At 47.0% G+C, this 16,421-nt stretch overlaps 1 protein-coding gene across 1 annotated transcript in view; it reads left to right on the top strand.

The window, feature by feature from the left end:
* FAM135B (family with sequence similarity 135 member B) overlaps positions 1 to 16,421 on the top strand; it is a 237,297-nt gene that overhangs the window by 171,040 nt on the left and 49,836 nt on the right. The window contains exons 7-8 of the mRNA XM_033202781.1: positions 92 to 245; positions 2,423 to 2,472. Coding sequence (XP_033058672.1) covers positions 92 to 245; positions 2,423 to 2,472 — 204 coding nt within the window. The remainder of the gene's footprint in view (positions 1 to 91; positions 246 to 2,422; positions 2,473 to 16,421) is intronic.

Below are 16,421 nucleotides of genomic sequence, written 5' to 3'. Positions count from 1 at the left end.
ATGTGGGTGCGGGCAGATGGAGCATCAGGGCCCTGTGCTACCTGGGCCAGGTGCAATATGCCTCAACCTCTGTTTCTGTTTCACTCCGTAGGGAAGCTTCTACATCACCTCCGAGAACTGCATGCAGCACGCACACAAGTGGCACCGAGACCTGTGCCTGTTGCTCCTCCACGCTTATCGGGGACTCCGTCTCCACTTCCTGGTGATCATGCGGGACATCCCGGAGCTGCCACACACAGAGCTGGGTAAGGGCCCAGGACAGGGGCAAGCCCATCCCAGCAGCCCATGTGCCTCCTTCAGACAAGGGATGGGGAAAAGCAGGCATGCTTTTGTAAATGTCACAGGAATAACACTGGTCCAGGTAGGTTTGGGCTGTGATTTTCATTATTCTAGCAGGAGAGGATCTGGGAAATGCAAATACAGTAAGAGAAGACACATGCTCTTTAAGGCACATTCATTCACTCATGCATTCATCTGCTAGACATCTATTACCTATATACACCTGCCACCCCACTGCATGATTTTAGGTTGCTTTCTAGAGGAAAATGCTAGTTTATAGCCTTTTCTTAATTAAGCTGTAATTATGGAATTGTAACTTACAAGAGTGTAAAACAATCCTCAAAGAACTATATATATACACATATGCATCTATATATGCTTGATCTGGATGATTATAGACACTTCTTAGTATCCATTATATTTGGTTATCCTGGGATCAATTGACTTTTGCACATGGATTTTCCAAAGATGAGACATCATGGAAATCAGTGGGCTTGAATCTCTGTTGATTGACAGACGGTGGTCCTGAAACTCAGAGAGGTAAAAGCGTTGCTCAGCATCACACAGTGATGTGTGACAGATCCATGACAGAAGCTCAGGGATCCTGTGCTGATCCCTTGGGGCAGAGTCCTCTATACCATGTCACACTCAGTAACAACAGGTGATATGTCCTGGTTCTGCTCAAGGTTCTCTAATAAGGCCTCATTGCCTCTAGAACAGAGGCCAAGTCCTCAGCCTGCTTTTCAAGGATAACACCCATTTCAACATCAGAACCCTGCTAGGTACCTTGACTTCCTTATCTTTACCCCCAGACCTCAACTGCTGAGATAACTGTGGTTTTGGCTGGGTCAATGGCCTTGTTCATTGTTTGTTGCTGCACTGAAATCATCACGTAAAAAAGGTGTATTTGCGTATTTTGCTTCCCAGCTAGACTGAGGCCTTTGAGAGCTGATTCCCCTCAGATCCCTGCTGTACTCTCTCTGGTATGTAGAGTAAAGGAGTAGGTACAAGGTTACAGTTGTTGAATTGAATCCGGAGCCTTCTTACCATAAGCTTTATCAGCTCTCACATCTTAGACAAATCCTGTACTCAGGCACTACTCTTTGAATCATGCAATCATTGAATTTTTTTCAAGTTCAAATCTTATGCATGCAGGCAAGACATGTACAGAATCAGAAGGACTTTATATAGCTCAAATGAAAAAATGGAGATTTTTCAGTAGCTGTTGGATTCCTGATATAACTTTTAATATTATATTTTATTCAAAGGAGCTGAATTTATTTGTTCATTCACACCCTCATCACATTTTACTGGACATGTACTATGTGTCAGATTCTGTGCTAGACACTGAGAATACATAGCCATGAATAGTGTATCAAAAGTTCATTTTGCCTTGTGGAGTTCGGGGACCTGAGTTCAGCGGTGAAGTAGAGAGGTATCTACTAATGAGATCATCAGCAAGGACCGTAAGTTGCTAGGAGATTGTTTCCACTCACCTAGGCAAGCATGCTTTAATTAAAATCCATGCCAGAGCCATGTACAAATGACTGACCACAGCATCATGGAACCAGAGGAGAGTTCAAACCCAGTCACAACTGTGACCATGAAAACAAATGGCCAGAGGCCACCTGGTTTCTGTTAATAAGATGGCCACGTTCTTCAGTATCAGAGCCGGTGGGGCTGAGCAGGAGGTTCTCAGGGCTTCTGATATTTTATCTTTAAGATAGAGATTCAAATCCATGTTCTGTATATGATGCACAGATGTATCTCTCTCTCTCTCTCTGTGTGTGTGGTGTGTGTGTGTGTGTGTGTGTGTGTGTGTGTACCTGCAAAAATAGAAATACACGTGGAATCTCTCCGGGCCACACAAGTGCTGTATGAATTTGGGACGTGCTGCTTCTCATAACTGTGTGCATGGGGTGATATTGGCTTTTATCTAGTACTCAGTTCATGGCTCCAATCAGGTTTATTCTCCTGATAAGCGCAATCCCATTGGGAAGTTAGAATACACAGAAGGTCCTCAGCAATGTGTTGGTCTCTGTGACTTTAATGCCAATGTGAAACTTTTGCTTTTTCATTTAAGAGCAACTGCTGCGTTTCACTATGTGTTCGTTGAATCATACAGTGTATTTTTTCTTTCTAGAGGCCCTTGCTGTTGAAGAAACACTGTCTCAGCTGTGCTCAGAGCTGCAGGTAATTGGAGAGCTGGCGCTGGGGTCTGAATGAATGGCAGTAGTTTTGCAAGACAAATACAGTTGCTTGCTTGCTATATAAAAAAGAAGTGAAAAGACACCACTTGTGACTTCACTCTAGATAACAAGCTGGAGAACGAGTCTTACATTCTGTTACCCTACATCACTGTGTTCTATAAGGATGTGCCTTGTTAGATATTTTGGAAAAACTAAACATGTTCACAGATTTTTGTTTCCCTGAAGCTTAGACAACACATATGTATTTGTCCATTACCCATCCATTGAACAAACATTTGTTGACTAGTAACTCACTGCTTCTCACTGTGGATGACAGAATCTTGTACCTGTGCACAGATGGCCTCAGACATGGCAGGGATGCTAGAGTCAGTGATGACAATGAAAACAGTCACGTGCATTTGCCAAAAAAACCTCATCAAGCGTGCATTAAGAGTAAAGGCTGAATAAATATTTGACAAATGCATGCTGCTGCTATTTACTATCTCTGGAACACTTTTACATCCCCCTTGTGTTGGATATCTGGGTGAGTACTCTTATTTTTATATGAAGAACAGTCAAATTAAGGTTGGAAAGAAGTCTATACCAGGGTGACTAACACAGGTAATTAGTACTAGAAGCAGGACTCAAACTCTCATCCCCAAACTGACATCTCTGTCTGTTAAACCAGTGTTTCTCAACCCTGGCTGTACTTTAGAATCATCCTTGGAACTTTAACGATGCATCTTTGCCTGAGCCTGCATGCCCAAACTTCCTGAAACAGAAGATCTGGGATTGGAGTTCAGATACTGTGTTTTTATTCAGAGCTCCCCAGATGAATATTATGTGCAGCCAGAGTTGAGAACCCCTGCTTTAGAGCATGTTAGAAAGTTCGTAAAATCCATTCTCACAGTGGATGCAGAGGAGATCCCTGGAGAGGGCAGAATGCGGAGGCAGAGACCGAGGAGGGTGTTGGGAGCTTAGAGCTGGAGGGTCTTTGGGGAGGGGCCATTGGACTGCAGCCTGGGAGAAGGGGTGGGGCTTGGCTTGTAGCAATAACAGGGAAACACATGCCAAGCACTGATTATCATAAATGCACACTCAGCAGACTGTAGGAAGGCAACACAGGAGTCCATTTGGAAAGTGTGTAAGAGCCACTGAGATGAGTCATAAACCTAATGTCCACACTTGGGGGCTCATATGCTCCGACTCTGATGCAGTATTGATGATGTGTGTCTGAGTGGGCAGCTGGATAGACAGGAGGCCCTGGGCTCCAGATGGCTACAACTCTCATCCCTCCCTGAGTGAGCCTCAATGCACCCACTGTGTTAGGCAGGGACCAGAAGCTTCAAAGCCATGCTGGCCTGGGTTTAAATCCAGTCTCTGAGCTTCTCTTTGGAGCAGCTGTGGGACCTGAGACAATGGGCTCACCCTTTGGAGCCTGCGACTCCTCATCTACATAGTAGGTTTGTTCCGAGAGGACCACTAGAGAGCTCAAGCAAGGACCCTCCTAAGTGCTCTGCTCAGGGGGTCTGCTCTTCTCTGGTGAGATGGCCTCTCCTTCCAGGGCTGGCTCGGGCTGCCTCAGGCTCCATTCCCTGAGGGCCTGGCCAGAGCCACGTACCTGTGGAGGTGCAACTCAGCATCCCAAGGGGAAACTGCTTTACTCTGTAAATTATCAGAAATTTAGTTTTAGCAATTGAAACAACAAGGAACACAGGAACAGGCAGCTTTCCAATTCAGCTTTTCCACTTCCCATCACGAGATCAGGCTGAAGAGCTGATTCGTGACTATTTGACTATTTGTCAATACGCCCACTCTCTTTCCTTCTGGGTGTGGCCTGCAGGTTCTCTGTGTTGGTCTCTGTGCCTGTTATGTTCAGGTTTCCAGGAGCTTCTCTTCCCTAGTCCAGGATCACCATAGCACCAGCATCACCGACTTATATTTAATCAGCAGGGATTCTCAGCCTGGCACAGTTCTAAGTGCTTGTCAATAAAATCCCCTTTAATCTTTCTATAGCCCCTGAGATTTCACCATTACCAAAGCACTTGTCCAAAGTCACCTGGTAAGTGGTGGGAGGAATTGGTGCTCACACGCAGCAGGACTTCTGCCTCCAGAGTCCCAACCAGGTCACCGGACAGGGGCTGCTGCTGCACTGCCGTTGTGAGAGCAGGCAGGGACCACTGCCTGTTTTCTCCTTATACGTCACATGATGGTGCGTGGTGGCTAGTGGGTGGTAGTGATGGGGAGTCCTGTATTGCAAAGATTATGCACATCAGAGCCAGAGAGATGTGGCTTTGAATTCTCTACCTACTCACTGTGTGACTTTAGGCAACTTGCTTAATCTTTGTGAACCTTGATGTTCTTATCTGTAATACGGGGATAAAAATCAATCTGTTTTCACTGATGCAACCACCCAGTGGGTTCACTTTACCCACTGCCTAGACAGAGCTCCATTATCAAGACAGGGGAATAGCAATAGAGAAAGAGTAATTCACACAGAGCCAGCTGTACAGAAGACCTGAGTTTTATTATTGTTCAAATCAGTCTCCCCAGGCATTTGGAGATCTGAGTTTTTAAGAATAATTTGCTGAGTAGGGGGCCAGTGAGTCAGGAGTGCTGACTGGTTGGGTTGGGGATGAGTCCAACTGTCCTCTTGCACTGAGTCAGTTCCTGGGTGGGGACCACAAGACCAGATGAGCAAGTTTATCAATCTGGGTGATGCCAACTGATCCATCAAGTGCAGGGTCTGCAAAATATCTTAGGTTTTACGATAGTGATATTATTCCATAGAAGCAATTTGAGGAGGGTCAGAATCTTGTAGCCTCCAGCTGCATGACTCCTAAACCATAATTTCTAAGATTTTGGCTTGTTTGTTAGTCTTACAAAGGCAGTCTAGTTCACCAGGCAAGAAGGGGGTTTGTTTTGGGAAAGGGCTGCTATCTTTGTTTCAAACTATAAACTAAGTTCCTCCCAAAGTTCGTTTGGCCTATGCCCAGGAGTGAACAAGGACAGCTTAGAGGTGAGAATCAAGAAGGAAGTGGTTATTTCAGGTCTCTTTCACCATCTCAGTTACAATTTTGCAATGGTGGTTTCATTGATGTCTTTTTCTCGTAGCCAATAAGCCTGGTACACTGGCTGATTGCCTGGCTACATTGCGTGAATTTTCTCATGCAATTGATAAAATAATTCTATAAGATAAGCCATCACATTCTTTTCAGTGGATGAAGAAACATGGCTGACTCACACACTGACCAGAGTCACAGTGCTGGCAGTACAGGGTTAGTCCCCGTTCTGGTCCCTGCGATGCTGAGCTGGTGCCTGCGATGCTGAGCCCTCCCCAGTGTGATGCAAGCCTAGGAGGCAGCATCGGTGCAGGGAATAGAGATGGTGTCCATGAGGTCTGGCCCTGTGCAGTAAATGCAGAAAATGGAAACCATCAGGTCTAGTGCAAGTATTTATCAAATGATGGGAGCTTTGGCTTGTCATTTTTTGTGGTCATAAAGTAGAGTTGGGTGATACTCATGCCTTTGGCAGGGAATATGGTTAAATGTCCAGGTTCCTTTTGTCTTCATGGCAAAAAGGATCAACGTTTTCCTGGGAACAACTGCCATTCGTCTTTTGGCCCATGAGAATTTTTCATTTCACAGACATTTCCCCAAGCTCCAGTGCTTCTCAGATCCAGTGGTCTTCAGGTCTCAGCCATGGGGACTCAGTGGTGACCCCTTGCTCATGCAGCACATAGCCTAGGGAGGTGATCTTTTCACTCTGGAACTTATACTGCTTAGAAGGGCTCCTGGCACCTAGAAGCTCTGAATAAATGCTAGAATTAGTGGATGAACGGTAGCAAACATGAGGAAGTGACTGACCCTGGAGCCACTAATGTCATACCCCTGAGGCTATTGGCCTATCTGCAAAAGGAGCTTGTACTCAGTATGTTCATTTACTGATCCAATGGACCTGTGTGTGCTGTTGTCCTGTGTCATGCATCACCTCAAAAGTAGTGGATAAAGGCTTCTGCCCAGACTGCAGGGCACAGTCCTGAATCAGCCAGCTGGCTGTCCATCACTGGGCAGGCCATAGGAGAATGAAGTGGGGTCACAGGTACACAGTGCTCAGAACAGAGCTTGGGGCAAAATGCCACCACCAGTGTCACTGCTGTCCTTGTCATTGTTCATCCTATTCCATGGGCCTGGTGTTGACGAAAAGAGTCAAACTCCATAAAATATTTGAGAAGATTTATTCTGAGCCAAATATGAGTGACCATAGCTCATGACACAGCCCCAGAAGATCCTGAGAACATGTGCCCAGGGTGGTCAGGCTTTAGCTTGGTTTTATGCATTTTAAGGACACATAAGACATCAGTCAATACATGTAAGATCTGCATTGGTTTGGTCCAAAAAGGTGGGGCAACTGAAGGCTGGGGGCGGCGAGGCTTCCAGATCATAGGTAGATTCAAAGATTTTCTGATTGGCAATTGGTTGAAAGAGGTTATCTAAAAACCTGGAATCAATACAAGGGAGTCTGGGTTAAGATAAGGGTTTGATGAGACCAAGTTCTTATTATGCAGATGAAGGCCTTTGGATAGCAGGCTTCAGAGAGAATAGATGGTAAATGTTTCTTATCAGACTTAAAACACTTAACACTTTTTCACTTTTTCGCATGAGGTGACTGCTTTCTGCCAATGAGGGCAGTCAGTGTGACAGCCCTTTGCCTCCACACCTGTGGTACGTGAGCTCTTGTTTGGCATCCAGGAAAACTCAGGTTGAAGTGATTGAAGGGGTGGTGAATGAATTGAAGGGTGGTGAATGCAGAGGCTTGTATTGCTGATGAAAATGGCTCTCAGTGGGAAGGGGAGCTGGAAAGGGTGTGGAGCGGGAAGATAATCTTCCCTCAGAGTTTGGCAATCCCCAGCCAGATGCCACTATGGAGCAACGCTGTCAAGCCATCCGTCTGGAGTCAAGCTGCTTCTCTCCAGCGTGCAACTGTAGTCTCTGGGGAGGCATCCAACTGCTTCTCCTCTTCTCCTCTGTTGGCATAGCCTGTGGTTTTTATGGGCACAGGATGGGGGGTGGGGCTGGCATGGATGTTTTGAAAAGGCAACATTTGAGCAGGAAAATAGAAATGAATGTTCTTACTTTGGGTCACAGTTCCAGGCCTGAGGGTGGGGCCCTTGCCAGGACCTTCCCTCTTCTGTCCAGAATTTTCCTGTCTTCTGTCCCTATCAGTATGTGGTAGAGGGATCCCAGGTTGATGTGTCACTAATTCTACCCAGGACAAGGCTGACTCCAGTGGACTTGAGAGAGGAGGCTAAGTTGGAGCCAAGCCTGGAGAGAATACGGAGCCACTTTTCTGTTTGCACTAAGGCAGTAGATGGAACCTGGAAGCAGCAAGGCATGAGGTGCAAGGCTGTGCTTGTGAACAGTGGGCAGGGCTGCAGGAAGGCAGAGGGCATGGGGTGACTGAGGTTCTGTGGAGAGATCCCAGGCTAATAGTGAACAGGCCTGTGTGCCCCAGGCACCATGGAGCTGAAACACATTCCCAAGTCGCAGAAAGCCATGAGGAAGGAGTCTGACAAGTTGTGTAGAGAAAGGAACTACTAGGATTTGTCTGTATCCACAGACACTTTGACACCAAATGCATGGAAGTTTTCCTCACACCAGCAACCTTGCCAGCTCTCTGACATAAGCTAGATGTCTAGTGATCCAATTCAAACTCAATCCTGTCTACCTGGGTTCAGCATCAGATCCCACAGGTTAGGGGTGCAGCCCCATAAGACAGGCCTCATTTGAGGTACAAGTTGTGAGTCCTGGGCCTGCAGTACTTCTGACCAATCAGCTTTACATCAGGGGTTCCCATGATGCCCCCCTCTAGGTTAATAACTTGTTGAATGACTCAGAGAACTCAGGAAGCACTTTTCTTACTGTACCTGTTCTATGATAAAGAATATTGCAAAGAGTGCAGATGCACAGCCAGATGAAGAGTTTCATGGGGTGAGGTTTGCAGGGAACCCAAGTGCAGGGACCTCTCACCTGTAGAGTTCCTCCTAGCAGTTGAAGGCATCCTCACCTGTACACCATCCTCCTGGCAGGTGAAGGCGTCCTCTCCTGCAAACCATCCTCCTGGCAGGTGAAGGCGTCCTCTCCTGTACACCATCCTCCTGGCAGGTGAAGGCGTCCTCACCTATACCCCATCCTCCTAGCAGGTGAACGTGTTCACTAACCTAGAACCTCTCTAAGACCTGTCCCTTAAAGGTTTTCATGGAGGTTCCCTGACATTAGACACTATTGATTAAATCATTAGCCATTGTTGATTAGCTCAGTCCCCAGCCCCTCTCCTTTCTCCAGAGGTCAAGGGCAGGGCTCAAACTCCCAACTCTCCAATCATGGATTGGTCTTTCTGGCAAACAGCCTCTACCCTAAAGCTATCTAAAGGTCTGTCAAGAGTCACCTCATGAGTACAGGCTCAATTAGCATATGTTCGAAAGGAATTTATGAATAACAAAAGATGTTCCTATGGCTTCAGAAATGTCAAGGGTTTTATTAATAGAAGCTCTGTGACAGAAACTGTGGAGAAAGATATATATGTATGTGTATTTATGTGGGCTGTAGGCTTTTGGCCCCCTAAAGACCCAATTTCCCGGTGAGTTACAGAAACTTACACACCACCTTAAGGTTACAGAAAGATGGAAGCTTAGATTCTGGCAAAGCAGGTTATGGGAGGGAGAGAAGAGGCTTGGCTAGCCAAGGTGGCCTTGTTGTGTAGATGAAGTCTCCCTCACAGAGAATAGGTGGTACGTGTTCCTTTTCAGACTTTTAAAGGTGTGGAACTCTCCATCCCTCCTGGATCTTGGGAAAGGCATGGAAAAGGGATGGGACCTGGCTTCATTAATGGAGATTCTCTGCAGATACGAATTTTCCCCACTTAAGGCAGTTTTGTTAGGTCACTTCTGCCTGGTGGCCAAGCAGCAGCTTTTTCAAAATATGTCAAAGAAATATGTTTGGAGATAAGAAATTTTAATTTCCTTCTATCACAATACCATACAAGGAAAGGCAGTGAATCTTGAGGCAGGAAATGGTGATTAAGGTTAATTGCAGTCACTACAACAGTGACAATACCAACATACCCGGCCTAGGGAATGCTGGCTCCCTACCTGTGGTTCACCAGGCTCTCTCTTTGCTGCAGCCCTGGGAGTACAAGGAGGGAGGTACTCAAGTATCCACAATCATTTTGCTTTAAGTGGACACAGAGAAATGTGGCTTCCATAAAGTCCACGAATCACTAAGGGATGGGCCCAGGGCCTGAACGCAAGGCCACCTGCATTCCATTGCAATGTTATCTTGTCTGTTTCCCACAGTGGTTCTGGTGGGAGATTCAGGGCTTAGGATGCAGGCTGCCAGTGACTTGATCAAGTATATTTTATGAGAGATCAACTAGTTGCCTTCCTTTTCTAGGGCGGTGCCCCAGGCTGCAGGGCTGCCAGCTCTTGGTTTTGAGTGACTGTGTTGCCACAGGCTTTATTTTATATACAAAGCGACTAAATTAGCCAAGCACTGCAGGGATGTGGCTGCATGAAGAGAGAAGAAAGGGTGAATGGGTGTGTGTTTCTGCCTACTCCTTGGTTTGCTAAAGATCTGGCCTGGCTGTTGGAGTGGAAGAAACAGCACCCGCTTCCCAAAAATCCCTGAAGAGCAAGCTGAGTCAGCAGCACTGTTTAGAGGTAGAACATCGCCACCTCCTGGTCTCCCCCATTCCCACCAGTGGTGGAGTTGGGAAGGCTGGAAAGTGTTTTGGGTGATTTAAAGCAATTTGAAGACACAGAGTTCTGCAGTAATGGAGTGATGTGGATGAATCTTTACTCCATGCGATTCTTATAAACGTTTACTTAGCATCTACTGTGTGCTGACCACTCGATTATTCATTGGATATACAAAGGTGGAAGATACCAGCCAGGACTTGCTTGCAGCTCAGTGAGAGATAGTGTTCACAGATAAGGTGGACACTGCTGATGTGGTCAGTACGGGAACCAGGGAGCGAGAGGTGAGGGGCTGTGGGAGCAAGGAGGAGCGGGCACCTTATCTTGCCTGGGGAGGCAGGGATGGAGCCTGGGACATTGCCCTGAAAGAGTGGGAGGGTGTTAGACACCAGTCAGGGAAGGACCCTCAAGGCAGAGGGAACAGCCATGCAAAGCCCAGGGTAAGGGCCCACCAGCCTGAAGCAGCGTGGGCACTTGGGGCCCACCTAGGTGGAGCTCAGGTGAGGATGCAGGGCAGGCTGGAGAGGATGCAGGATGCAGGGAGTTGGAGCAGTTACTGAGGACCCCTGCTGTGAAGCCTGATTAGGAAGCGGGGTGTACTCCCCGCAGAGGACCTGCAGGTTCTAATGAAACTCAGACATGTGCTTTGGTACAAACAAGTTTAACACATGCTGAGTATCAACTGGAGAGCAGTGTTGCTGTCGTGGTGTAATTTTCTATGACACAGCAATGTAGAGTTTTCTATAACACCAGAGAATTCCCTGGTTGCCCCCCAGTAAACTTCTGGGAGATCCCAAATTGTCATGTACTCTTTCCCAGAGCTGTACCCTCCTAGCAGGAACTGTTAATGATAAGTACAGTTACAAAGCATCCGTGAGCAGCTTCTGACTGTGGGCAGCCTGTTTTGTTGGTTTTCGGGAGTGGCGGAGATTGTGTATTTGGGGTTTGTTTGTTTGTTTGTTTGCTTTGACCAGTCCTCTTGTCAGAGGGTTTTTAAAGGCATTGTTTCATTTAACATCCTTTTGAAGTCAGGGATTCTAGAGGACACTCAGGTCCCGTGAGGCCCCGTGACTTCTCAAGCTTCTGCGGTGAAGGAGCTGGCCTCAAATCCAAGGGGGTAAAGAGCGTAAGAGGCCCTCAGGCACACCATGGACCTTCCAACAGGGAGTGAAAGAAAGCTGTTCCTTGAGACTGAGCACCTAGTCTGCACTGGTCCCACTGGTTAGTATGTTACACGTGTGCTCAGTGGGTCCTCAGTTTGATGCCGTGATGCAGGTTTTATTAGGTCTGATTCCTAGTGGGGACACTAAAGCTTTGGGGACTGGCTGTCCGCTGTGGTCACTGTTCCCTCTCCCTGTCCCGCAGGTCAGGGAATTCCTGGTGCTGTGATTTCACAGCACTAACTCTAGAGGGCGACTCTGAGCTTATTGAGAGCCTGCCCAGGGCAGCCGGGAACACTAAGCTCAGCTGGAGGCAGCTGGTTTGAGTAAAAACAATTTCTCTCTCCGATTTTAGGACTTCTCACACTTTAATGTGCACGTGAATTACCTGGGGATCTTGTTAAAATGTGCTTTCTGATTCTTTTGAGCTGAGGTGGGGCAAGAGATTCTGCAATTCCAACTAGTTCCCTGGAGATGATGATGGTGCAGCTGGGATATCGTGTACCATGGTTTGAATAGTGAGTGTCTGAACTCTAAAACTTCACTGGGGGTCGCCCTTTAGGTGGACATCCAGCAGGCACATAGCCGTCTCCTGGTCCCCCTCTGCCATACCATGAAGCTGGGCACAGGGTTCAACTCTTCTGCCCGGCCTTTTCTGCAGCAGTACACACAGTGCATCTCTCTGGAGATTCCAGGGGCCTTGGCAGCAATACCCAGCCTGCCTTCCTATGGCCCGTCCTATGGAATGGGAGAGTCTCTGGCCCCAGTGAGACCTCACCACATGTCAGGATCACCCTTCACAGGGACTTCCTCTGTAACCACAAGGCACCGTGTAGTGGAGACCTTGTCTGAGCCATCTTTTGCTTTGCACAGCCTCCCATACAGAGTGTGCTGCAGGAAGCACGGGAACCAACATAGGGACAACTCTCACTGTCCTGGTTAAAAGCTCCTGGTAGTTCCTGTTCACCTGCAGGATGAAGGCCTGATTGCTTAGGATGGAAGTCAAAGCCATGGGCATGTGATACTCCTCTCATCTGTCCCTGAGGTGCCTCAGCCTTCCTGCACACCTCGTATTTCAGACCTTCAGGGGGCAAAACTGGGGTCCTTACCCCAGTGTCTTTCTGCCAGCTATGGCCTCTGCCTGGACTATCCCATCTCACCTTGTTTTTATTCCTGACACAATCCCCATCGGCCTGCAAAGCCCAAACCAAAGTCTGCCTTCTCGGGAAACCGTCTGAGATCCTGGGATCTGAGCGCTCCTGGTGAGCTCCTGTGTTTCATGGTGCCGTGCTCCATCCCAGCCATGGCTCAGTGTAGTTTAATGATTTGTGTTACTTTGTTCCTGCTCCATGAAGCCATGAACTCCTGCATAGAAGGAACTGAGTTCTATTTATATTTGAAGCCTGTTACGAAAACATACTAAGTGTGATAAATATTTGCTGAAGCAAAAATGCAAAACGAGTCTCCAAATAGCACCAGGTAGAGAATAGATCCCGAAGTAATTATCAAACTGAACGCAACAAGATGTTGGATTTCATTTTTCATCGATAAAAAGTCTCCCGGAACAACTTGAATTTTCTTTCATCCACATCACCCTTGGTCCAAAGTCATGTAAGTGGAGGCACATGCAGAACTATTGCTATGTTATTGTTATGAGAATCCTTGAACATCTGAAAGAAAAATAAATTATCAATGAAGGGGGTATTAAGTGAATCCCATGCCAGAAGTTTCCAGGTATATCCTGTGAGTTTAAAGAGTTTCATGCATGCGAAGTTTGCAGGAGATTTCTCCTGTCGTCTGCAAATGTGTATCGAAGTGAGTTGAGCAGACATGTGAGCATGCTGTTGTAATACAGGCAGTGGGACAGGAGCCAGCATGCAGGTCTACACAGCATGGAGAGGGGTTAATGAGAGGCTGCATTGCATGACAACTAAACAGAGCTTTGGCACTGGACTTCCTGGGTCCAGACATTGCCTCCCACTTACTATCTGTAGTCTTGGGCATGTGGCTCAACCTTCGAGTGCCTCAGTTACTCCATCCATAAATTAAGATTGATAATATTAGATTTATGGGTAGGACTACTATAAGGATTAAGTAATTGAGTAGATTAAAATTTCTGTAAAGCTTCTGGTGCACAGTGCCTTGTAACTTTCAATTGTCAGTGTTGCCGTTGTTATTCTCAGACCCCCCGTCTTGTATATGTAGGAGAGGGCGCCTGGATGGATGGCACTGAACTGAGATCTGAAACAGGAGTGGACACCGCAGGTGTGTGTATGCCTGAGTGTCTATGCACACAAGGTGTTGGGGAGGGATTCTGGATTAAGATGAGGACATGCACGAAGGCAGGGGTTGTGACCAAGAAGGGGTTTGCAACCCTGGCTGCCCATTACAATCACCTGTGAAAAATTTACAAAGGTTTAATGTTTGGGCCACACCCTCAGAGCATCTGAGACGGACCCAGATATTTGTGGACTTATAGCCTCCTAGTGATTCTGATGGGCAACCATAATTGAGGACCAGCGAGAGAGCAGTTTGTTCATGGAATGTGAAGCAGGCTTCTCTTGACTTATTGTCTATTCACCTTGAAGATGTAATGTAAGTATCACCTCCTCCAGGAAGCTTTCCATGACCCTTCTACAGTACTCAGTATATATCTCTTGCACAGTACTTTACAGGTATATTATAATTATCTAATTAAATAACTATAACACGATCATACGCTTGTCCCTGGACTGTATGCATTTATGTTTGGCTCCCCAGAGCTTGGCATACCCCTGGGACAGAACTGGCACTCAGCTGGCAGAGCAAGGGAGTGAGGAAGTGAACAAACGTGCTTGGTTAGCACCCAGGTGACGAGGGTGAACGTGTGGCAGACGTGGATGGCAGGGCCTTTTTTCAGGGAGTTTCAGCTATGACAGCTCTGGGCTGCAGCTGCCTCCTTGTTAGTGTAAAGGGCATCCTCGGTCTCTAGAACAAACCCTTCCAAGCCCGCCATCTGTGACTGCACAGGCTCAGGCATCTGAGGAGAAGAAAAGTCCTCTTGCGGCTTAATTAGAAGCTTCTTTAACCTTATCTAAAGCCATTTCTATAATCAACTTGAGGAAACATAATCCTCCCAAAGACACATTTAATGAATAGCTTTTCTTTTTTCTCTTTTCCACTCTGGTGGCAGAGCTCAGGATTCATGCTGTGTTTGCCGGTGCCACTGTGGTGGTGGCGTGGTGGTGGTGCTGTGAGATAGGGCACAAGGAGCCTGGGAGAGGCAGTCTGAGTTCCGGAGGCCTGGGACACCTCCCACGGACACCGAGCCACCTATCATTTTGTAAAGAGTCACTGACCCCCACTTTCTGTCAGCTGTTGTGCTAGGGGCTGGGAATACTCAGCAGGCTAAAGCTCAAAATTCAGGCAAACAGCAAACAGGGATGTAGGAAGTGAAGCCAGCAACTTGTGGGTGGAGGTGCTATGAGAGGTGCCTGTGCAGGTCAAGTCGGCGTCAAGAAGGATCTTAGACTTACACGCGGAGCATTGGAGAAGGTTCAGAAGAGTCGTCAGAAGCAATATGGACTGTGTATGGACTCTGAATTTAAAATAAAAGTTGAAATTATTTAGAAAAAATAAAAACAAGGAGACACAGAATTGGTTTCTGAAATGGTTACCTGGTAGAGGACAGACAAGGCCAAAGTGATGAAGAGAAGAAGAAAGGAAACTGGAAGGTGACAGGGGAAGGTGGGCAGGGAGACCAGCAGCCTGAACAAGGTCCTGGGGTTGGAGAAGGCTAGGTGTGTGTACAGCCCACTGCCAGCAGGTTAGTGTGGCTGGGAATGGGAGTGCATTGGGCTAGGACAGGAGGTGGGCAGAGGTGAGGTGGGGGGCATTTTCAAGGACAGTTGTGCCACATGCTGATGCAGAAAGTTGGGTCTTATTATGAGAGGCACTGGTTCAATAATCTATACAGAAGTCACTTACAGTTCAACCAAAAGCCTCACTGTCTAGCTAGGAGGTTTTGTAATGACTGACCCTGCCTGCCATATTCACCATTCAACTTTTACTTTTCTTTTCTTCTTTATTTTTTTGAGACAGAGTCACTCTGTCGTCAGGCTGGAGTGTAGTGGCACGATCTCGGCTCATACAACCTCTGCATCCCAGGTTCAAGCAATTCTCCTGCCTCAGTCTCCAGATTAGCTGTGACTATAGGTGCCTGCCACCACCCCTGACTAATTTTTTTGTATTTTTAGTAGAGACAGGATTTCACCATGTCAGCCAGGATGGTCTCCATCTCTTGGCCTCATGATCTGTCCGCCTCAGCCTCCCAAAGTGCTGGGATTACAGGTGGTGAGCCAGGATGGTCTCGATCTCTTGGCCTCAGGATCTGTCCACCTCAGCCTCCCAAACTGCTGGGATTACAGGTGTGAGCCACCGTGCCCGGCCCTAATTTTTACTTAACACTTTTGACCATGATGTATGGGAATGGGCCAAGAGTGGCCATTCCCTGTTTGATCCCTGCCTGCCCCAGAGCCAGTGCTGGAAATAAAGCTTTTATCAGAAGAAAATGCAGGCCATTCCCTCATTTTGGGGTTTCATAGCTTGTGTCATCATCACAGACTTATCTTACCTTTTGGAAGAAGTAGCTCAGAGATGATGCTGTCACTAAATGATGTTCTGTATCTGGAAGCAAGTCATCCACGATAAAGCAGAAATATGCAACATTTAGAGAAGCTTACTGTGTGCCAAACTCCTCCTTCCCTCTTTTTCATACTCTTGGATGCCTCACTTTACCCAATCGGTCTCCATCTAGCACCGGTCTTCAGTCTAAAAACAGCCGAAGAAACTTCCAGCATTTCAAGCGAAGCATTAGACTTAGATCTCCTCATATGTTGTTACATCCAAAAGCAGTAATTTGCTTTACATACTCACTTTACAGATGGGGAAACTGAGGCACAGGGCAAAGAAGGGAAAGGAATGGGATTGGATGTGGCTGTGCCTGTGTGTCCCTGGTCTATTGTGCATAGTAGAGAGCTCCGCGGCACTTTTAATTGTTAA

Source organism: Trachypithecus francoisi, unplaced genomic scaffold (genome assembly GCF_009764315.1).
Source record: "Trachypithecus francoisi isolate TF-2019V2 unplaced genomic scaffold, Tfra_2.0 Lachesis_group7, whole genome shotgun sequence".
NCBI lineage: Eukaryota > Metazoa > Chordata > Mammalia > Primates > Cercopithecidae > Trachypithecus > Trachypithecus francoisi.
The sequence above is the reverse complement of the archived record's forward strand: the minus strand, read 5'-3'. Positions and strand labels throughout refer to the sequence as shown.